Source organism: Pseudopipra pipra, chromosome 16 (genome assembly GCF_036250125.1).
Source record: "Pseudopipra pipra isolate bDixPip1 chromosome 16, bDixPip1.hap1, whole genome shotgun sequence".
Classification (NCBI taxonomy): domain Eukaryota; kingdom Metazoa; phylum Chordata; class Aves; order Passeriformes; family Pipridae; genus Pseudopipra; species Pseudopipra pipra.
This window is the reverse complement of record NC_087564.1, coordinates 8,235,993-8,257,165: the sequence shown is the minus strand read 5'-3', so window position 1 is coordinate 8,257,165 and position 21,173 is coordinate 8,235,993. Positions and strand designations below refer to the sequence as shown.

The 21,173-nt window shown below is 40.6% G+C and overlaps 1 protein-coding gene across 5 annotated transcripts in view; it reads right to left on the bottom strand.

Moving 5' to 3' along the window:
• Positions 1-21,173, bottom strand: part of XYLT1 (xylosyltransferase 1) — a 173,130-nt gene that overhangs the window by 53,295 nt on the left and 98,662 nt on the right. For all 5 annotated transcript variants that reach the window (XM_064672903.1, XM_064672906.1, XM_064672902.1 and 2 more), the window contains 2 exons: positions 3,278-3,450; positions 2,445-2,647 (listed from right to left, as the gene is read on the bottom strand). In XM_064672903.1, the coding sequence (XP_064528973.1) occupies positions 2,445-2,647; positions 3,278-3,450 (376 nt within the window). The remainder of the gene's footprint in view (positions 1-2,444; positions 2,648-3,277; positions 3,451-21,173) is intronic.

Below are 21,173 nucleotides of genomic sequence, written 5' to 3'. Positions count from 1 at the left end.
ATATGTTGTTATGCAGGGAAACCTAGCAAAACCCACTGCAATATGACTAACCAGTGAGAGAAGCATAAACTGCCTGTAGCCCATTATCTGACAAATCATGGAATGAAGTCTGAAAGAAGAGGAAAAAACCCCTCAAACACCCTATTTACTATTTCCTGGAAAAACAACCAGTTCTCTTTGGGGTATGCAAGGAGTACTGCCTCTCTAAAGACTATAAAGAATATTAATTTATAGCTCCTCCACTATGAAAATGAAATGGACTCATATATGTATTTGATAACATTTTCCAGGGTTTATAGCTGTAATACTCCATATTAAAAAATTTCTAAAAATATTTATAAGTCACTGTCATTGAAGTTGCAGCGCTAAAAAAGGCTTCTTACTTTTTGTTGAAGTGCATCATGGTGTGAAGGGAAAGCACATTTCCTTCAGTTCTGGTAACAGAACACTCTGACAGAAAGAAAAGGGAGCACTTCAGATGCTGCCTGGCTGGTGAGAGCCCACCACACATCTCTGAGAGCAGCTGCAATGGAGAACCACGACCTTCGAGAATTCCCTCTCTGAAGAAACGAGTGCCTGGAATTTCTCCAGCTGAATGGGGCTTGTTCAGAGCTTGAATGACTGCAAGATGCCACGGCATTATTACAAAGAATCCATTAACACTGAACTGGCTACAGTCTACTCAACAAATCCTGGGATTGTTTATGGCCATGTCTGTGAGCGGCTGACCCCATCTGGCCCTGTGGTTTGAACTAAGAACAGTTCAGACTGCCACAGGTCATGGCCCCAGCATTACACACGATGGATAGAGTGGACTCAGCACCACAGGATAACTGGACACATCTGCTGGAACTAGTCTAGTACTACACCAGACCTTCAGCAATTTTCTCTTACAATTTATCTTCATTCAAAGTGCCATCACCTACCTCCTCCTTTATGGTCTTGCATCAGCTCATCTTTTAGCATCAATACAGCATTCCTCACCAGGGAAGTGACCGATAGGGAATAACAAGCTAGCTTTTCCCAAAACTCAGGAGATAGACAGAGAACTACATACTCTCCCTTACAAGCAAGGATAATAAGTCAAAACTGTTAAGTCTCTTTCTGTTGGACACCAGAAGTGTTTAACTCTGATGCAATGTGAAATACCGTGATTTCTTAATTCAAATCTCCATGTTCAAATATCAATGCAATCTCAGTGACTCGTGCTCTTCCCTAATTTTTCTCCCCCAAATGCACTGCATTTCTCTGACAGTGCTTAGAAATAGGCACCAGCAATAAATCCTTTTGTCAGTCCTCACAGAGTCCTTCCTAAGGCCTCATGTTTATTTTCATTTTTCACCTCAGTGGCGAGATTTCTGTCCAAGTAGCAGCTTCAAGAAGGGACTCATACTTTGAGGGAGATCTTGGAGAAACCTAATCAGTGGAAGCATCTTTTATATTTCTTTTCTAGGAATATTAGAACCATGTTATATCATCACTCATCAGAAAATCGCCCAAGAAAGTTACTTCCCCTTTCATTGATTTATTTCAACATAGAGGGAAACAGAAGCCATAAGGAGAATTTCCTGTTTCCTTCTTCTTAATAACTCTTACAGCCTAAACCAAACAGTTTAAGGACACTTGGGGTTTTTTTTGGGGTGGGTATTTTTTGGATTTTTTGTTTTGGTTGGTTGTTTTTTTCGTTTGGTTTGGGGTTTTTTTACGGACTATCTACTTTTGCACAATGTTGTAAACTTATGGAATGAAGCCGTGAGACCTGGGTGATGTAAATCCAGAAAGAATATAAATTTCACTTAAAATCACGAGCCTTATCATGTGGTTGTGTGGAAGTTCTCTGCCTGGTGCCATCTGAATAAAGATATTCAGGCAACGCTTGGTGCTGAAGATATAATTGACTCCTAGCTAGTTATTTTTTACTTCTACAACCCTTATCCTCCACTGAAAAAGTACTAAAAAAAGGGAGAGGAGAACATTACCTTCACTGAATCTGTATTCATACCTTTAACACTTGCTGAGACATCAAATCAAACTGTTAATCAGAGCCCTGGCAGGGAGGAATCTCTCCATGCCTGGGGTTCATTTGTTGAGCCCCAGCACTTCCTGCCACTTTACTCATCCTCTGTTGCCTCTTTTGCTGGAAGTATTGACTAACTAGAGCAACCCCTCAGTGAAAGTGGAGGTCCAGTGTTGCTACCCTGCTCCAGCTGCAGTCCCTCCCAAGGAAGTGGAAGACACACAGGGTACAGTAAGGTGATTGTCTCCTTGGCCTAAGTGTGGCTCTCAGACACCTGCTTCACCAAGGGAAGTCTTCTGCTATAAAACAAAAGAAACTGCCCCTCTGACTGTGCTTCTTGCAGCACAGCCTGGACATGTCATCCCTTATATCCATACTTATTTCCTTCAGGAACAAAACATATACATTCTTAAAATGCTTGTTGTACCTGATTGGGTAGTCGGCAGCACTGAGGTTAATGAAGAAATCCCATGGCCAGTCATTCATCTCCATTAAGTCCCTCATGGTCTGCAGGTAGGTGGACAGAAGACTTGCTCCTCCCCAGATAGTTGCCATTCTCCAAGAAGTGACTCTCACATTTGGGTACTGGCTGGCAAACTGGAGCACTTGCCGATGCAAGTAATTGGATCGCTTTACAGGAGAAAAAAGTAACACATTCAAGTTATTCTGTCCAAAATTTTCTCTCCCTGTATTCACTAACCACCAACCCTACTTCCTGACTCACCGAGTGTTGCCATTGCTTTGCCCTCACCTACTATAGTACAAAACCTTCTTTTGCTAAATGCTTATTTGCTAAATGTACAGAGAACCCTGTTTAATTCATTTTATTACAACTACAGTAATCACTAATCAGTGTGATTAGCTCTTATTCATCATTTGTCATTGTAGATCCCAAAGGGCTTTCATAAAGGAGGTGAATGTTACCACCTCCCCTTTATAGTGTGTGACTTGCCTAAGGCACCTCAGGCCATCACCTCAGTCTGCATCAACTTATTGGTTGCTGCTAACTAAATGTACAACAGACAGACATGGAGAGATACTCATTGACATAGAAGGAGAAATGAAGGCTCTTACATAAAGAAGATACCAAGAAAGAAAAATAAGAAAAAAAAAAAAGAGGCTCCGAACATGTAACAGATGAAGAGACAAAAAGTGACGTGCACGTTATGCAGCAGAGGTAAAGGGAAGATGAAGAAGATGACAAAGATGGGTAAACTGACAGATGGTGAGACAGGCAATTTATAACCAGTGATATATTACCTTGTCAACATGAATGTAATAAAAATGGTCTTTATGGTAAATAGCCTTAAACATGCGCTGGAGCTGCCGAGAAGCTCTGCCATGAACAACCAAGACAAATGCGATCCTGACTGGGTTGGCTGGCATGTATTCTACGGAGTCGTCATCCCACTGTACATTGTTGTTGGCTTTTCCTGTTCAAAAACAAAACACAGGACATCTCTGAGTGTATCCACACGGCAGGGGTGCAGTGAGCAGTACACATTCCACCTCGGCTCTCTCTTCAAAAGCAGTTTCTGTGGCAGAGCAAGAACTCACAAGGGGTGCCAGCCTGCGCCCCATCAAGATCATACCCCTCTCCTCTGTCCCCATACAGGGCCATCACCCCTTGGGCACAGCCATGCCAGCCTTCCCCATGCAGCCCTGCCTGTGTGCCTCATCCTGAACAAGGCTGCATGAACATGGGCAAGTACCCAGGTGTTTATGAGTTGGACTAAGTTCTACCTGAGTATGCACATTTGTACCTTCAAAGGAGTCACCTCAAAGTTTCTAAGTATTCAAACAATGTCAAGGTAAACATTCCCCCAGAGAGAAACCCCCTTTTTGGCCAAAGCTGCTTGTTCCTCTGATCAGCACAGCTCTGCTGAGAAGCTGGTGAAACTCTGCTACTTAACAGCTGCTGAGGATTATTGACTGATAGCATTTACTCCTAACAGCAGATGTATCCTGGAACAATTAAATGGAAACATGCATATTTTCACTTCTTCATGTAGGAGAGGGGCTCTTACAACCCTATTTAAAATTTATGTTCATTTTTTCTTTTCATGGAGTAATTTCTGGTCCTTATTTTGTAAAGTAAGTGCCACAGTGCAAGGTTTAGACAGGATATATTGATTAACTGGAGAACTGGAGGGACATTTTCAATAAGGAATTTAAAGTGCTTTGGTTTTGGTTTATGTAACTGCTCTTCAACTCAAAAACCTGAACTTAGTGTAAGAAAATCATAATTTTATCTGAAAACTGGCATTCATTCTTCAGTTAAACAACATCAAGTGCTCTGACCTTGTAAGGACCTTTTTCAACAAAATAGGTTTAGACAGAATCTGAAATTTTGAATATTAGCAGAAAAAGGAAGCAAAGTACCTCAAAGCTAAAAAAAATTCCTCCTGCCCCAATTTTCCTCTTGCATATTTTAACATTATTCTTTTTTAAGTGAAAGGGATATCATTGTCTCAAATGTTGGTTAGTGTGTGTCACCCCTGCCGAAGGTACAATTTTTCAAAGCCCTAAGATCTGAGTTGTTACCCAGTTTCTGCACTTAGTACCTTCTGTGATGCCCCCTTCTCCTCCCACCTCCACGTACCCCCCATCTGAAGACTCCTTCTGCAGACACAATAAGCTTCCACTGTGTTACAGGACAAACTTGAGGCTGCACTTGGGCACAGTTATCAGACAGCAGGAGTACAGCCACAAACTCCACTGCACCTTCCAAAACATCTACAGCTATTAAAAACACATGCTTATGTCTGTGTGATTTGATATAAGGAACAAGAAAGACATTTGCCAAGCGTGAAGTGAGAGTAGGAGAGAGGGAAAACACTTTTCCACAGGTTTTTGAAACTGGAAGTGTATGTTGATCAAAGTAAGCAATACCAAAAGCTTTCTTTTTTGTTTGTTTTGTTTGTTTTCAAAAGTATTAGTTACAAAACAAAGTCTGAACACATAGAAAAGACCTTTGCCTGATCCCTCCTGTGTATCTTCTCCTTATTCAAAGGAATAGCATAAAGTCAGAAAAAACAGACCAATTGGCAGTTTGCAGAGCACTGTTTCAGGTGATGAAACAATGTGATCCCCTTAATTGTAATGAAATGCCCTTGAGTAATTGAAACACTTCTTTTAGACAACCACGAGACAGATCCTGCTGCAATGGGAGCAGCACATTCCGGAAAGGAATGGTTTCAACATCTCCCATAACTCTCCCTTCAAGTTCCTTCCTCCTCAGCAGTGTTCCCCTAGAACACTTGCTTTAAGTTAGAATCGGTTCTTTCCATCCTGGAGGTCCAGGAAACTGTACAGGTGAGTAAGAGGTACAGCAAAGAGAATCAGGCTCTTCTCTGGACTATGTAAGGGGCTAAAAGGCAGCTGGGTCCCAATCCAGGAACATACACAGATCCTGAACACTAAAGAGCCTACAAAGTCCCAGAGGCTCACTGCCCCATGCAGCAGACTGTTACTGTCCACAGTCCTGCACAGATTACCAGTCTGCAGTACCACTGCTCATAAATTAATGCAACTTTATTGCCCCCAGTTCTATTCAGACTAGCCACTTCTAGCCCCAGGAGTCACTCAGCTTCAAATGGGACACAAACAACTCGCATGGGATTTCTTTAAAAAACCCTCCACCACCAGTTCAGTAAGAATCAGATGAACATTAAAAAATTAAAAATAAAGCTTAAATTTAATTCCTTCTATAATTTTCATTTTGTGTATTATGGCCATTAGCCTTTGCCCAGTTCTGCTGTTTCTCCTGAGCAGCTGATGAGCTGCCCCATGCACGTGCCTGGGATTTCTGCACGGTGACAGGGACAAAAAGGGACTCTGAGAGAAAGAAAATGTGCTTGCAAGAAGAACTGACAGGGCAATTGCAATTGCTAAAACAAGCCATTTTTCTTTTAAACTGCTTTGATTTCAAGCTGATGATGTCCCATCAATGGACTCAAATATTTTTAGTGGTTTTCATTACATTTTTGGATACTTCTCTTCTGAAATCAGTGGCTTTCTGCAATGATATGCAGAAGGTGAAGGGAATTTAAAATAGCTATATTGCAGGTCTTTTATTTTAAACTAACTTTCCTTCAATACCCACACTATCATTTATCTAGCAATTACCGAGAACAAAATCCTCCCGAATTTTCACCTGAAATGCCACCTCACTTCAATGGGTTTCTCTAATAAATTCCTGCAGTGACTTATTTTGCTGTCTGCTGTTTTCCTCCTCTCACTTCTTCTTCCATGCGCTCCTTTCTTCCTTCTCTTTTAGGTTTAAGTTTTTATACTTTCATTTCCGACCCGCATACTATTATGACTTCTTTAATCTAATCCTTTTCTTGGCTGCCTGGAATTTCAAAAGGTAAGAATGTTATACTTTTTCCATCTGTCAGACTATCTGCTACTTTGCTTTATACTGTCACTTCCCTGGTTTTAGCTTGTGGCTGCTTAGAACCCTTTATTTTTCAGACTGCTTCACTGACAAAGAACCAGCCTGGTTTGCAAATAAGATGCAATTGGAAGGAAACATTCAGTTGAGTACCTGCTTACTAAAAAATACAGTAGGACTTCAGAGCTATATGGGCAATGTTAAGACCTGAATAGCTCCATCCACTTCATTTCTATAAAACCTGTGCATACCAGAGAATTCATGGGCAGGTCCTTGCCTGCAGCACTCCCTCCTCCCAGCCTTCACAACACTTGTCACCTCTCCACACGCCATCGTCTGCCTTTCCAAGAAAAATGAGTCAAGCCAACACAAGAGAATTCCCACCTTCTCCTCTTGCACAGGTCACCTGGGCAGTCTCAGTGGGACTGGAGCTACACTCCATCTCACCTAGAAAGTTTCTCTGAGCGTGGGTGTTGCCTGTTGAGTGAAGCTTCCTATGCCTTTAGGGAATTCCCTTTTTCTAGGATAACTTATGCAGATTGGTGTTTTATAAATCATAATAAAAAGCCCACAATTTAATAAAAAGTAAAACAAAACCTGTGAAGAATATGATTGCTACAGTTCCATCTTGAGAGCACAGCTCTACCCTCAAAATAGCTTTGCACAAATGAGTGAGTGGGGAGAGTGAACGGAGCATCCTCCTTATGGCCATCTGGCACAGGTGAAACAGTAGCTCTGGCCTGGAAGCAGGACTTGTTGCCTTAAACTTCCTCAAAGTTTTCCATTTCATTAAACAATGGAAAAGGTGGACAGAAGAGTGACTTCTCATGCTGCCTTGCTTCAGAGAAACTGCCACATAGAGCCCCAACAGAAGGGGCAGTGCTCACCTAGCTCACAACAAACATTTTCTAGCCCTTGTATCAAAGTGTATTTACTGTGCTATCCTACACTGAACACAAACATGGCACTCTGATCTGTGACCAAATGTCTTTCACAAACTTACTGAGAAAAGAGAAAGCTGCCTTTTGGCTTCCTGTTCAAAGCCTGAAAGGACTGGCATAAATGTGTGTTAGCAGGAAAATCCGTACCTGGTTTTGTAGATAACACGAGAATCTCAGCTCCAGTGCAATTTCAACCTGAACCTTCTAAAGCCCAGAGAAATCAATACTCATAATTAAGAGTTTAATCTTCATGTATTGCAGTATTACTAAATGCCAGAATAATGAAGATGGTGCAATCATTTTCATATTTATTGTGATGCCACATTATGTTCAATCATCCACCAATATAACTCAGAGCCAACCTGCTAATCTCTTACTTCTACTGCTAATTAATGAGATTAGACTTCTCCAACAGCACAAAGCAATCTTTTAATCAATTTTGTGAGCCATATTATGTTTTGTAAATCAATCCATCAAATTCTGTTCTCAGTTTGGTATTGTCCTGGCTGTTCAACAGGACACCCCTGCACAGACATACCTGGGTGCTGCTCACTTCATCTTAACACAGCTGTGTGTGTATACTGTGCCTTGATCCATGAATCAATGGACAGAGGACATCAGAAGAGTTATTGCTGTGTAGTTCAGCCCACTATTTACTGCTATTACATCCATAAATGCAATCAGAAGCCCTGTCATTATAGCAGGAGTATGAGCCATAATCACTCCAAAGAGGCAGAGCTCTGCAGTCCCTACTTAAACTCACATGAGCAGCCTCATTCCCTTCAGTGGGACCATTTCTGCAACAGCCAGCTGAGTGGTAGTTGCTGAACTCAGATTTCCACTATAAACTCCTTTTCAATTGCTCACAACTCATAACAACAGAGCAGGTTGAAAATTTCCAGGCTCGGCTTTCATCTGAAAATGTTTTCCATTTTGGTTAGAGCAAAACCAGTTTTGCCTTGTTTGAATGGTGACAAAACAAAACACAACAAAAAAGACAAGACAATGCTTTCATTTAGAAAACACAATTTTTTTATCAGACCTAGTAATAGAAGTAGCTGGAGTTATATAAAAACTATAAAAAATGTCACTGAGCAATTTACCAGTGAGCCATCAGAATGTGATGAGAAGTCTTTGTCTGAAGCTTCATAACAGCAACATTCATCTGTCCTGAGCCAGAACTCTTGTTGGAGTTAAGGCCCAATGACCCATTACAGCAAGTGCATCACTTACCATCAGGCTTGAGAGGGAATGTTCTCTCTTGCTGCAGTGCCCTCCAGTGAGGACACCTTACACAGGCAAAGTAACCTCTGTAGCACAGCGTGTGTTAATCACACTTAGATGAAAAAGCAATTTTTCCTAAGTCAGAACCTAGAAAACTATCTCTAGCAACATTAGTGCCAACTTTGGGATGCTAGTTTTTACCTCCAGCCTAAGAAACGACTCATTTGTTTCCATGGTGGCCCTTGTGGAGATCTTCAGTGAAAGAAAGAATTTTAAGTGAACACTGATTTGATTTGATAATTAGAACCATTATTTATAACCTAAATGCCCACTGGTATTCTCTGTGTAGAAGACCCCTACAGCAAATAAGGTATTCACCACAAAGCAGGCTGACTGTAATTCTGGTGAATCTGTACATACTGACAACCAACAGGCCACAGAGGGCTCTGTGCACCACAGACACGTCCTGGTCACTGCAGGGCCATCACCTGCTTTCTTGTGCTGCCAAGGAGCAGCATAAACATGAGCATCTCAGGGAATCAGCTCCACCTCAGGGAATCAGCTCCTCGTGTGCCAGCTGAACCCAGCACATCCACCACCATTGTCAATGAGGGGCTCTTTGCTTTAGCAAAACAAACCAAGTTCCTGATGAAGATAATTAACATGACTGGTCATATGTGTGGCTTCTCCTACTGGGTTTTAACTTGTTTAGCAAAGTTGAAGAGGTGAAATCAGCTGAGATGATCTTCTGTACAACTGTCCCCAGGGCATGGGGATTTGAGAGGGATGCTTATGATTTACAGAATGACGTGTTGCTAGTTATGTTCTGTAGATTTCCTTAAAACTGCTGTTACCCATACTTTTTATCTGTTACTGTGTTACTGTTGAGAACTTTGGAAAAAAAATCTGAAATCATGCTGCTATTGAAGAGTAGATATTCAATTTTTTTGCAGTTGTGTTTTATCTCAACAACCCCATTCTACTGTTTTTCATCCTCAGACTCTACCATGAATTATAGAAGCAATTCATGATCCCCTGTAAGTTCATATGATCAAGTAACCCATAAGCAAAAATCAATGCAAGGCAGGCGGGAAGCAGCGAGACATAATTTACAAGAACTCAGTGGCCAGTGCATTTAACATTAAAGAGACAGATTTCAGTAATGTTCTTTCCATGCTGAGAAGAAGCCCTTTCTTGGAACAAAGGAGCTGCTGATGTGGGCAATTTTGAGTCTTCTTTTATCATTTCAGAGGGTGACAGTATAAACTTAAGGTAGTCAGAGGAGAAGAGTCTCTGCCTTACAGCTGGAAAATTCCCTTCATAAGATCACTGGAAGTTTCTCTACAGTGAGTTTGTGAACTGATAAGCAGCTCTGCATCCCTGCAGAATTTATATAAAAAGAGAAACTCACTGTCATTATAGATTTAGGTTCAGTTCTGGTGTCCATGAACAGAAAAATAAAGTGAATGAAAGAAGGAGGGTAGAAGATAAAGGACATAGGCAGAACTGTTTCATATTCACAGCTGGATCATGAGAAGATGAATTTTTTCTATCTTTTCCCAAAGGGAAAAAAATATAATTTTCTGTTTTGGAATTTAAAAGAAAACATTTCCATCCCAGCTTTGTCATCCTCCTGTTACAACTACTTAACATTTGTGCTCCATGCACCACTTCCAAGACTTACTCAAGAACCCACTGGGGCAGGCATCATCCATTAAGTAAATCCAGAAAGAAAGACACCCTGCACCAGAAAACTTTGGTGAATATGCCTTTTTTCACGTGATTTGCAGGATTCATTGTAAATGAACACATACAAAAACCTTGAGAACAAAGACTGAAATTTTTTGTATCACAAAACCTGCAAAAGCAGTTGGGACAACACAGGACTGTCCAAAATCAATCTTCAGGGTCTGTGTATGTGCACATGTGCAAGTGCTGTGACAGCACATTCATAGCCACTAAAATTTCAAACAAAACCAGGCAGCATTTGGTTTGAAGCAGCCTGCCATACTTCAAACAAAAATTCTGTTCTGTCTTGCAGTCTCGAGTCATTACTGAAACCATTTTTATGATTTGCAAATGGCCAACTAATTATCAGATTCCACTATACTGCGCTTGTAACACACACTAAACTTAATTTACTATGATACTTATCCAGGCAGGCCAATCATCTCAGTAACAAGCTTGCTTTTCTGACTATTCTAATTATGAAAATGGTAAGCATTCCTGGGAGACAAATCTCAATTATTTGTAGTTTTGCTGGAGTGTGTTAGTCAAGTATTTTCTCCGTATTCCTACTGACTGCCATGAATAAATAACACTCAAAAGCAACAGTAAATTAATTAATGTTGAATTAGAGTGAATCTCCTAATAATAGTATTTATCATATCAATTAACAGTCAATTAGCACATCATGATCAGTGTTACTAGGGTGAATACAAAATGCCTTCTAAGTGAGCATTGGGCTATGTTTACTATATCCAGTGACATTACTGGACTTCAGAGATGTAACACACAGCAAATCCAAGAACAGACACAAATACTCCTTGCAAAGACCATTCAGTCCTCTTGCACCTTAAACCTTAGGTGGACTTGGCAGCCCAGAAACCATCCAAATCCTGGGCTGCACCCAAAGCAGTGTAGCCAGCAGGTCAAAGGCAGTGATTTTCCCTCCTTTTTGGATGCCCCAACCCTGGCAGTGTTCAAGGTCAGGTTGGATAAGGCCTTGAGCAACCTGGTCTAGTGAAAGGTGTCCCTGCCCACGGCATGGGCGATTGGGACTAGATGATCTTTAAGGTCCCTTCCAATCCAAACCATTCTGATTCTATAACCTAACATTTAGGAGGTAACACCCTTGGAAACCACAAAAAAGAGAAAGACTCCTACTTACAGGTACCGGTATCATACAGCCCTAAGAAAACACTGTAAATAAAAGAGATTTTCCAGCTTGATTTTCAAGACAAACCAGCAGCCTATTAAGAGTGAGATCCCCAGCTCAGAGTCAAAACTTGTGGAGACCAACCAGCCAGGTTGTCTGCAGGAGGAGACACTTCAATCAGCTCTTGTGCTCCAAGAATTGACTCCCACCCAGCTGAGTTACCACTGTCTGGGAGGCTTTGTGCTCCTTAGGAGGGGAGAGGTTACACAAGGAGAGAAGTGAAAGGGCTGACATGAGGCATGTGTTTAGTTATCTAATCCAACACTAATTGTTGCTAAGGATGCTCCTATCAACAGCCCAAAACTGATGAGTACAGAAATTTGTCAGACGAGATAAGTCATCCCACCACTCCCAAGAAAACTGATGACACAAACCCAAACAGAAGCATTTATAAAACCTCATTCACAATTTGCATTTTCTGGACACAGCTACAGCCACACCAACAGCACTCTGGCTTCTACAAAAGCATTTGGAGGGTACCCAGTTCTTCTGGGCAGCTTGTTTAGTGGGTGCCTGCTATGGGTCACTGGCCACCAGCACATCCTTCCTGGACAGTCCCTGCCAGGGCTGCTGGCCACCAAGCTGCCTGCAGTCCCTACCCCTCTGAGCAGTGACAGTGGGGAGGTTCATACCACTCAAGTGCAGAAACACAGTTTAGGTGCCTCTAAATCTTGCTGCTGCACAGCCTCTCCAAACAGTCCGTGGAGACAGAAGGACTCTCCAGAAGCTGTTTACGTGATGGCAATAGCAGCAGAACTGGCCAGAATGGCAAAAAGGCTCCTTTATAGGAGCTGTTAGACTCGGGGCTCTCTCAGGCAACAGTGATGGCCCACAGGTACATCAGTCTCCTCCTGGTACAGCAGAGCTGCTGTCGGGGGATGTGGGTGATGGCAGCCCAGAGGTGCTTCTAAGTCCTGCAGTTTGCCCTTAGGGTACCTCTATTAGAGAACTGGCTGTTGATTTGGGTGGCCTGAATTACACAGCAGAGGATGCCAGCCCTCTCACTGCAGATGGATTACATTCCAGCTGGGACACCAGCGACTGGCTCACTGCCATTCATGCCAAAACTAACAATGGGCTTTGGAGTCAGCTCTTCTCTACACTGAAGCACTTCATTCCCTTCCCTGCTGGAGAAGCCTTGAGATTTCTTGAGCAAGATAGGATAAAAACATAGAATATGTCCTTATTTCAATTCAGACTTTCTCTTCTGCCACAAATGATCAGGAAGTTTAAGCCTTCAAGGAACAGAAACTTGAAAGCCGACCAATTACTACACAGCAACCAAGGTATACATCAAACAAGAAAGCAACAATATCAACATAACAAATCCTAAGCAAAATAGCAAAAGAAATCTACCAAGGCTCATACTTCAAATTAGCATTTGAAACAGCCTTTGCTGATTGGAGTGTCTGTTTCAGTGTGTTTGGAGAGTGGCACATCGTAACCTTTACACCATCTCTACCTCTCATGCTCACGAATAATCAATGAGTGAAAACATCAGCAACTACATACACCTCTACTTCACATGATCTCCCAAGAGATATTATGTACTGCTGAGACTATCAAGAATTGAAGAGGTAGATAAAAGCATGTTTGTTACCTGCCTGATCAATGTATGCCCATTTTGTTTTACTATGCTGTCCCCTTTCAAGTCCTATGTAAACTATCATTTCCCCCAGATAATCTTAAGAAATTAACAGTTAATCATTATAATCAGTTGGTGCAAGGCCAGGACCAAGTGAATTTATACCATATGACTAGCTGGCCTGCTAACCAGAAATTAATCCTTCCTTTGAGATTCCATTACATCTGTCTCCTATTTTTTTAAATGCAGAATTGGAAGGACAGAGTCTGCCTTTATTCTCTGTCCAAGATAATTATGAACACAATATTGGAAACAGACCAAAAAAGTAAAGACTTTCCCATGTATTTTACATAGCTACTTTGAAAAGGTCTAGTGAGGTAGTGAGAATAAAGGCTGCACTAGCAAAAGCAAAACTCAACTCACATACTTGTCCCTTGCATCACTGTGTTGCAAAATGGGAAAGTTTAGCCTTATATTTTAGCTGACACTTGCACTGCAAGTGAAATTAATAGGAATTTCACAATACAGTCAAAAGGCAGAGAAAAGATAACTAGCATATCTCTGGGAAGATCCACGCCAAAGCTGTCAGGCTGTGCTTCCTCTGCATCCCTTTGAGTTAAGCTTTTATGGATTTCTAAGGCTGCAGGGCTGGGACTAAGCGCTTTTAAGAATCTCACACTGTGGCAGCAAAAGAAGTGTGAGACATGAGATTCATGTATGTGTATGTACCATAAATACATACATGCCTCGAGTGTGGATACACTGCTAGACACATACCTGTTGTCAAACATCCTTTATGTCAAAGGACCCTGGTAAGCAATGGTTTTCCCAAATGACCCAAAGTACTTCTCATTTGTTCATCTGAATAGTAGCACTTTATTTTATCACTGATCAGCTCATGTACTTCAAGCAAGCTTGCTACCATGTGTACACAACTTAAAGGATGAATGTGGAATGTGAGCAATTTTACCCAACAGAGAAGAAAAAGAGGACCAATCTTCTCTGAGTATATTACTTGTCAGACAGAGGAATGTAACATAATTATATTGTGACATTTCCAACAGCAAATAGATTCTACTGTAAGCAATTAACGCTGGTTCCTTTGGCAGACTTTAAAAACTTAATTGTATAGTATGTTCAGTTACAATAACATCTGAATAATAAATGCCACTGCATTACTTAAGCTAGATTTTAGCATATATGGACAGGTTAAAACACAGGAGAAACACAGGGATGTTAATTCTTCCACGGGCCACCCTTATACCTCAAAATTGTTCATTATCATGGAAAATGTTCACGATGTAAATATGCACATTTTTAGAAAAAAGAAGTACCAGTAAGTACTCTGGATCTAACTACAATGGAGAATTTTGGTCTGTGCATTGCATATTACAACCTATGTCTCTCTTCCTGGAGATGGGAAAGGCAGGGCTGGGCTCTCCTTCCTGGCTAGAATGCTTTCCAGAAGCTGCTTCTGATCAAGAGGGATTAGTAAAGATAGTTTAAGAAGGAAGAAAAAAAAAAACCATCTGGCATTAATCCTCGAAACATTTCATAGCCAACATATCTTTAATACAATCCCTCTAATCCAATTAGGGTGCCTTGAAAATCATATCTTGAATTCCATGCTTCATTGTGATGGGTTCTGAGCGACTGAAACATCCATCGACCAGACAGCTGCTAAACTCCTGCTCTGCTCCACAGCCCATTCCCCACCCTCCCAACTAACCCCCAACCTGCCCAGGAACTGCCCAACTCCAGCCTGGAAAGCTGCACCAGCAGCAAACCTGAGCCCCCACACATCCGTCAGCAATTTCTAAAGCAAGCTTGCCACACAAGAGAGTATTAAAATCACTTTCATTCATAAACATATATGATTAAATGTGTATGAGGAGTTCAATACAGAATTTTAACTCCCCGTTTCACACCTGAGTTTCAGTTATTCAGAAACATCACTAATAAGAGGAAGCAGATGCAGCCGTAGCAGGTGGGTTTGATGATGGCCTTTTAACATTCATCCCTTTGAACCAACAGGGAAAACAATTCCTAATACAATGTTTTTGCCAGCAAGGAACAAATTACTACTAATTAACTGAGCTTGATTTTTTTAAAATGTTCTCATGAAAATTATTTGGATCGGTTTTCACAAGGATGTATATTCACAGTTATATTTATGGGCAAAGAACAGAACAAAACAGCAGAGTCTTGTTGCTAAAATAAAGGACTTTCACTCCATTACTCCATCACAGTATAAAAAGATCCCATTAACATACCACTAGAGGAAAACAAAGGAAAAATCAAATTGCTGGCATCAGAAAATGTTCAACAAAAGCAACATAAAGTAATTTTTCTGTACTTCAATAGACATTACAGTTTTGTTGTTAAAAAAAATCTAATGTGCAGAAAACGTCATTTTATTGACTAAATAAGTCACTGGCTGCTGTTAAAAGCATCTGGGGAGAATTTGTAAGTGAAATGCATTCTTGCACTAATATCATAATTTATAAATCAGTTATAATTTCCTCTCAGATTTTAACAAGGCTGTGATGCCCTAGGATGTCAAAGAGCTGCTTAAACAGTAACCTGCTGAAGAGTCTGCTCTATACTGCACAAGAGGAGTATCTGTGCTATGTTTGAAACAAAAAAATTAATGCTGACTTTTTACAGACAAAAATAATAAAGGATATTATTTCTAAAATTATCTTAACTCTGCTCCTCAGAGTCTGCCTTCCCATTCTGCAACTCTCCATGTCAGCAGTCAGAGGTACTAAATTTGGCCCCAGGCACTTCCCACTTCCTGCAGCTGGGGCAGATCCTGCCCTTCCAGTGCTGCTGCCTCTGTGTGCTGGCAAGGTTTTAGCAGGACCTTGGCTTCAGGGAGGCTCTGCTTCTGTGCAGCTTATCCCACACCACTGAATTTGGGGAGTTTGGCAGAAGTGAGCACGATTTGTTAGTGTGGATCTCCAGGAATAACTTAATGGGGCAGCACACTATGAGACAGGGCACACATCCAAGGAGTTATGTATTTTAATTAGGTAAAGTAAGTGCTAAAAATTGCTTTGAAGGTCTAGATGTAATTCAGTAGCATTGGTTTCCAATATAATTGGGTTTTTCTCCTGCCATCTCTCACTCATACACTATTTGATCACCCCTATCACAAGGGGAGGCTTAAAAGAGAAAAAAACCGCAAGCAACTTGTGTTCAGATGTAATTCAGCTCCTCCTCCTCAAAAGACAGAGCCCCAAACAAATTTATTCACAACTTGGCTTTTATAGCACAGTAGGGCATGAAAATCACCAACTGGCAGCAAAACTGCTAAGCAAACCTAATTTAGGAGATGAAAAGTGTGAAACATGAGAAACATCTCACAGATTGGAAAATGACATGTTTATTTAAAAAAAAAAGAGACCAGAAAAAATAAGAAATGCTGGCAGAGGATCTGCAGTAACAACTGCCTGGCTGGCAGCTGGTTAAAGCTGCCCATTACCTGCAGGCTCCCAGACCAGCAGCAAGTGCTCCACAGCCCTGAGTCACTGAGAACCCGAGTGAAGGAGACAGGAAAAAACACCCCAACAGGTTTGCTGTTATTTTTTGCAGAAACAGTTCTGTACTTCACTATCTGCATGGGTAGGACCAGTAAAGATGTCTGCACCTCATTACAGAAAGGTACAAAAGCACAGCACTAGAGAATCAGGAATCATTGAGAGCTACAGCAAGGTCTCCTATCACTACAGCAGCTCCTGCTGCAAATACTTCTGTGAGGCTGTGGAGCATCAGGAACTCATCCTTCTCACAGCTTAAAACCCCCAAAGATTATTTTTAATGGAGGCAAAGGAGAAATACTACTTTTTAAGGCAGGGAGTTCGTTAATGAGTAGTAGCAACATAACCATTCAGTTTATCTGCTGAATTAATTTCAATCCATCTCCTACTCTGCAGCCCATCTGAAATCAATGGAGAATGGACAGTGTAAAATCAGTATCAAAAGAGGATTAGCATGTTTGAACCAAATTCTGCTCATGTTCCAGTTCTGAACAATTCTTGATCATATAAATGCAGATTAACTTTGAGCCTCCTTAACAATTCCCCATTCTGGCTGAAAGAAGCAAATAGAACTGAGCTGCAATTTTCTTCAAATATAATTTAATTTCCACTATCTTTATTTTGACATTAAAAGAATGATGAAAAATCTCTTCATATTAGTTCTTAAGACAGTATTGCAGGAAGGTGAACTGTTTTTCCATACACACACCACTCACTCTCCCCCTTTCCTTCTTGAGATTGGACCACCCTGACTTTCCTGTTGCAAGTACCACCCTTCACTAATGAAAGAACAATTTTAATGTCTAGGATGACTCTTTATGTAAGCTAATCCAATGTATCCTGATACCAAATGCTTACTGTTCAACAGGACAACTTTGACAGGGTTGAGGATGACATTTGAAATAGAATGCCTGTGCTGGCAACTTTTTTATTAGAACAAAATCATTCTATAAATCCAAAAGTGAACTAGTATGGAAAAGTTTAACATAATTTTAAATGAAGAAGTATTTAAAAGTAGCAATCACACCTGACACTATAATTACATTGCTCTAGTGTATAATCCCAAAGACCAGAGAGACCTTTTGCCAAAGGTGATTTGAGTGTTAATATGAAACTCAACGTGGGCTCGTTTTAATTACATATGTGCCTGCTGAGAACATATGATAGAGTCCAAAAAGCTAATTCATTGTCAGCATGGCAGCAGGAACTAATATTAAATCTTGCACACTAAGTAAATTTTTCCAGATTACCAATTACCACACGAAAATAGGACACATTGCAAATGTGGTAATCAGCATGAAAGCAAAATGCAAAAAAAAATATTGCTAAATAGAGCTCAGCTCTGGACCAGCAGAGGGTATAGGAAATCTCCCAACAGTTCATCCATCTTCAAAGCAGCAACATTTAGTTGGTCCAACTCTAACCACAGTGACACCAGGTTAGTACTGACTTTCACAGTGTTGAACCTCACTGACATTGTAATAAAGTGTAATAAAACTCCTCTTTAGCCATATATAACAGCAGTTCAAAGTAGATTTTGGTGTGGGATTTTTTTTCCTTTATATACTTAGCCTTAAATTTTCTGCATTTCAAAGATATTACTGAATGGTTTTGTGTTCTCTTCTCACGACTCCCTGACAGGTTTCTGTCACTGAAAAAACATTAAGAGTCAGATTATACCTCTTAACCCACACCAACATGCTAACAGGCATTTTGATTTACCTTTAATTATGGACATACTCATGCATCAGTCAGTATTTTCTAAAGAAAGTGCCTGGAGTATGAAGAGGAGAACCCAGAGTCACAATGATGAGCTAACCCTGGGGAAACAAGACATAAACACAATTCTGAAGGAGACCCAGCCAATACTTCTAACTGCATCTTTACCTGCCTTTTTGTTGCTTTGCTGATGCATTATTAATTAATAACTACTGAGCACTCCCAACAGAGCATTTTAAATAACAGCTGAATTTCTTTAAGGATGATTATGAATCATAAAAGTATGTCTGCATGTTCAAAGCAATAAACAAGCCCAGGTAGGGAGCCTGAACTGCTACAGAAACTGCTCTTTGAAGCTTGAAGTTTTAGGGATGTTAAATGCCTACTGAGCAGTATTACACCATTTCCAGTCTAGCTTAATCCAATTAATCTGAAGAAATGTAGGATTTTTTATGTTTTAACTCAGCATAAGCAAACGCTGCTGGAAAGGACGATGATGGCATTTTAGAAAAGCTGCAGGGTCAGTTTGGTTCACTGCTTTATCCAAATGAAGCTCCACCAATTTAGGCCAGCCAGCAATTACAGTTTTCAGTTCTCAACTCAGACAACGAAAAGAAAATTGTCAAATCACAATTATTTCTAACCATGATTTATGCAAATGCTGAAAAATGTTTCACCAGCTCTGAAATGTATTATTCAGGGATGATGCACAGTTTTCACGTTCTGCTTGAATTCTGCACAAACTTAGAAAGTATTGAAGGTGTATTTTGGGCAGCTTTGTGCTATTTCAGCTGGCTAGTTTTAGATATAGGTTAAAATAAATTTGTTATGCTTAAAGATGAAAACTCATTTGGAGATTCTATTTATCCATAAGATAATTTTTGTCTATCTCCACCTCAAAAAATGAAAAGCCTCTTACTATTCAAAGAAAATTCCAGCATTAGTTTTCAACAATATCACTGCCTTTAAGGTAGAAAGGGACTCACATTCCCACTTACTCTTCACTGGATCTAGTTACTATCTGAATAACTTTTTTTTGCCTATAGACCACGCTTAACATTTCTTTCTGGTGTTTAAACTGGTACATAGGCAGCAAAAGCTTCAGCTGTGCTTGCTGATCCTATTAATCTGCCTTCTAGACAGATAATGCAGGCCCTTGTCATGTAACACTTGGTAGATGAGGAAAAAAATAAGTTACCCATACTGTTTTCTGAACAATGCAATACAAAATTATTACTCTGTATCTAGACAAACTCTAGACAAAAGAACATAAGTGAGAGGATGTGAAGGGCAGAGCAAATGTGCACCAAGGCTTCACAGCACATGGGCACAGGACATGGACTGGTTTGATGGCCATTTGTGTGGGGTCAGTCTTCCCTCTGGCTCCCAGGGGCAAATCCAAATGCCATCCTATGCTTCTGTTTCCAGCTCTTCCAAGGAAACATGTTTCTGTTCTACTGATCTACCAGGTACCTTCTCCACCCTGAGCAGGGATCAGTCAAAGGCAGGCTCAGTCATCTGGAGTAGATGCTCAATGTGCCTTGGCAGAGAGAACACTGTGGACCCTGTCTCTTTGCCTCCAGGAATGAGCCACACAGACACTCCTGGAAGGCCTTGGTCTTTCACAGCAAGCAGAATTTGCTCTCAATTCCCCAGACAAACTACTACAAACTACTTTTTCTTTCTGTCTGCTAATCTTAATTCTTCCGGTTTATGGCCCAGTCCTTCTATAAGGATTCATAGCAAAGAGAAAGAATAATATCTTTCCTACTTTCAGATATTAAGATGGATCATTATTCCACTTGATCTGTTGGAAGATATTTATCAGTTTGAGTTATGAGACCTTTCTGACTGTGAAGACTTTAACATCGATTTAATGCCAACTTAAAGACTCCTAAAAGTGTAGGAGATTGCATTAGATAAATAATTTAACAATAAAAGGTATATCAAGGCAGACATTATTGCAACCTTTCACCAATCAATCACCATTTTCCATGTTTATCCAATTTTCATCTCAAGGCTCTGTACATCAAATTGCCCAGACACATACTAGACAACTGAAATAACTTCATCATTGAATAGAATTGCATAGCCATTAAAATTCTCTAATATCAAGATAGCTGACATTATGTAAAATATTGGCTTTGGTTCCGTAAGGTAATAAATTCTGACCTAAATCCAATCTTTCATGGATAGCTGATTCATAATGAAAAATTACTGGTTTGTCACTTTACCTTAGGAAATTTACTGTGGAAACTAATACAGCACCGAGCAATCTTTGAAATATATGATAAGTAAAACCACAGTTCCCTTCCTAACCACCCTGAAACAAAGGGAACAGATTTGGTTTGGCACAAAAATATCAGACATACTAAAAGCTACCAGGTCAAGAGAGAAAGTTACTGTTGTGGTTTGCCCAGGTCTCTAAGGCAGAAGCACTCAAGGGATCCACTGCCCAAATGACACCTCTTGCAGCAGCCACCACACACAAGTTCCTGTACCAGGTTGAAGCTGTTGAGTTGAACAGCTAAAAATGGAGGGCAAACACCACAGGAAATTTCTCCTCTGAGTTCACATTTGTGCATCATTCTGTGGTGCAAAGCTGGAGAACCACTGTCAGCAATGTGTTGATACATCTGGAGGGTACAGTAAGTCAGACTGGACCTACCGCTGCACTGATTTCTTGCCTTCATCCCCCCAGCAAACACCAGGGCTTTTCAGGGACAGACCTATAGGTTTTAGCACTTAAATTAAGTGACTTCAGGAAACTTACCATTTTTCTCTTTAAAGATACTTTTTTGTTCAGCAAAC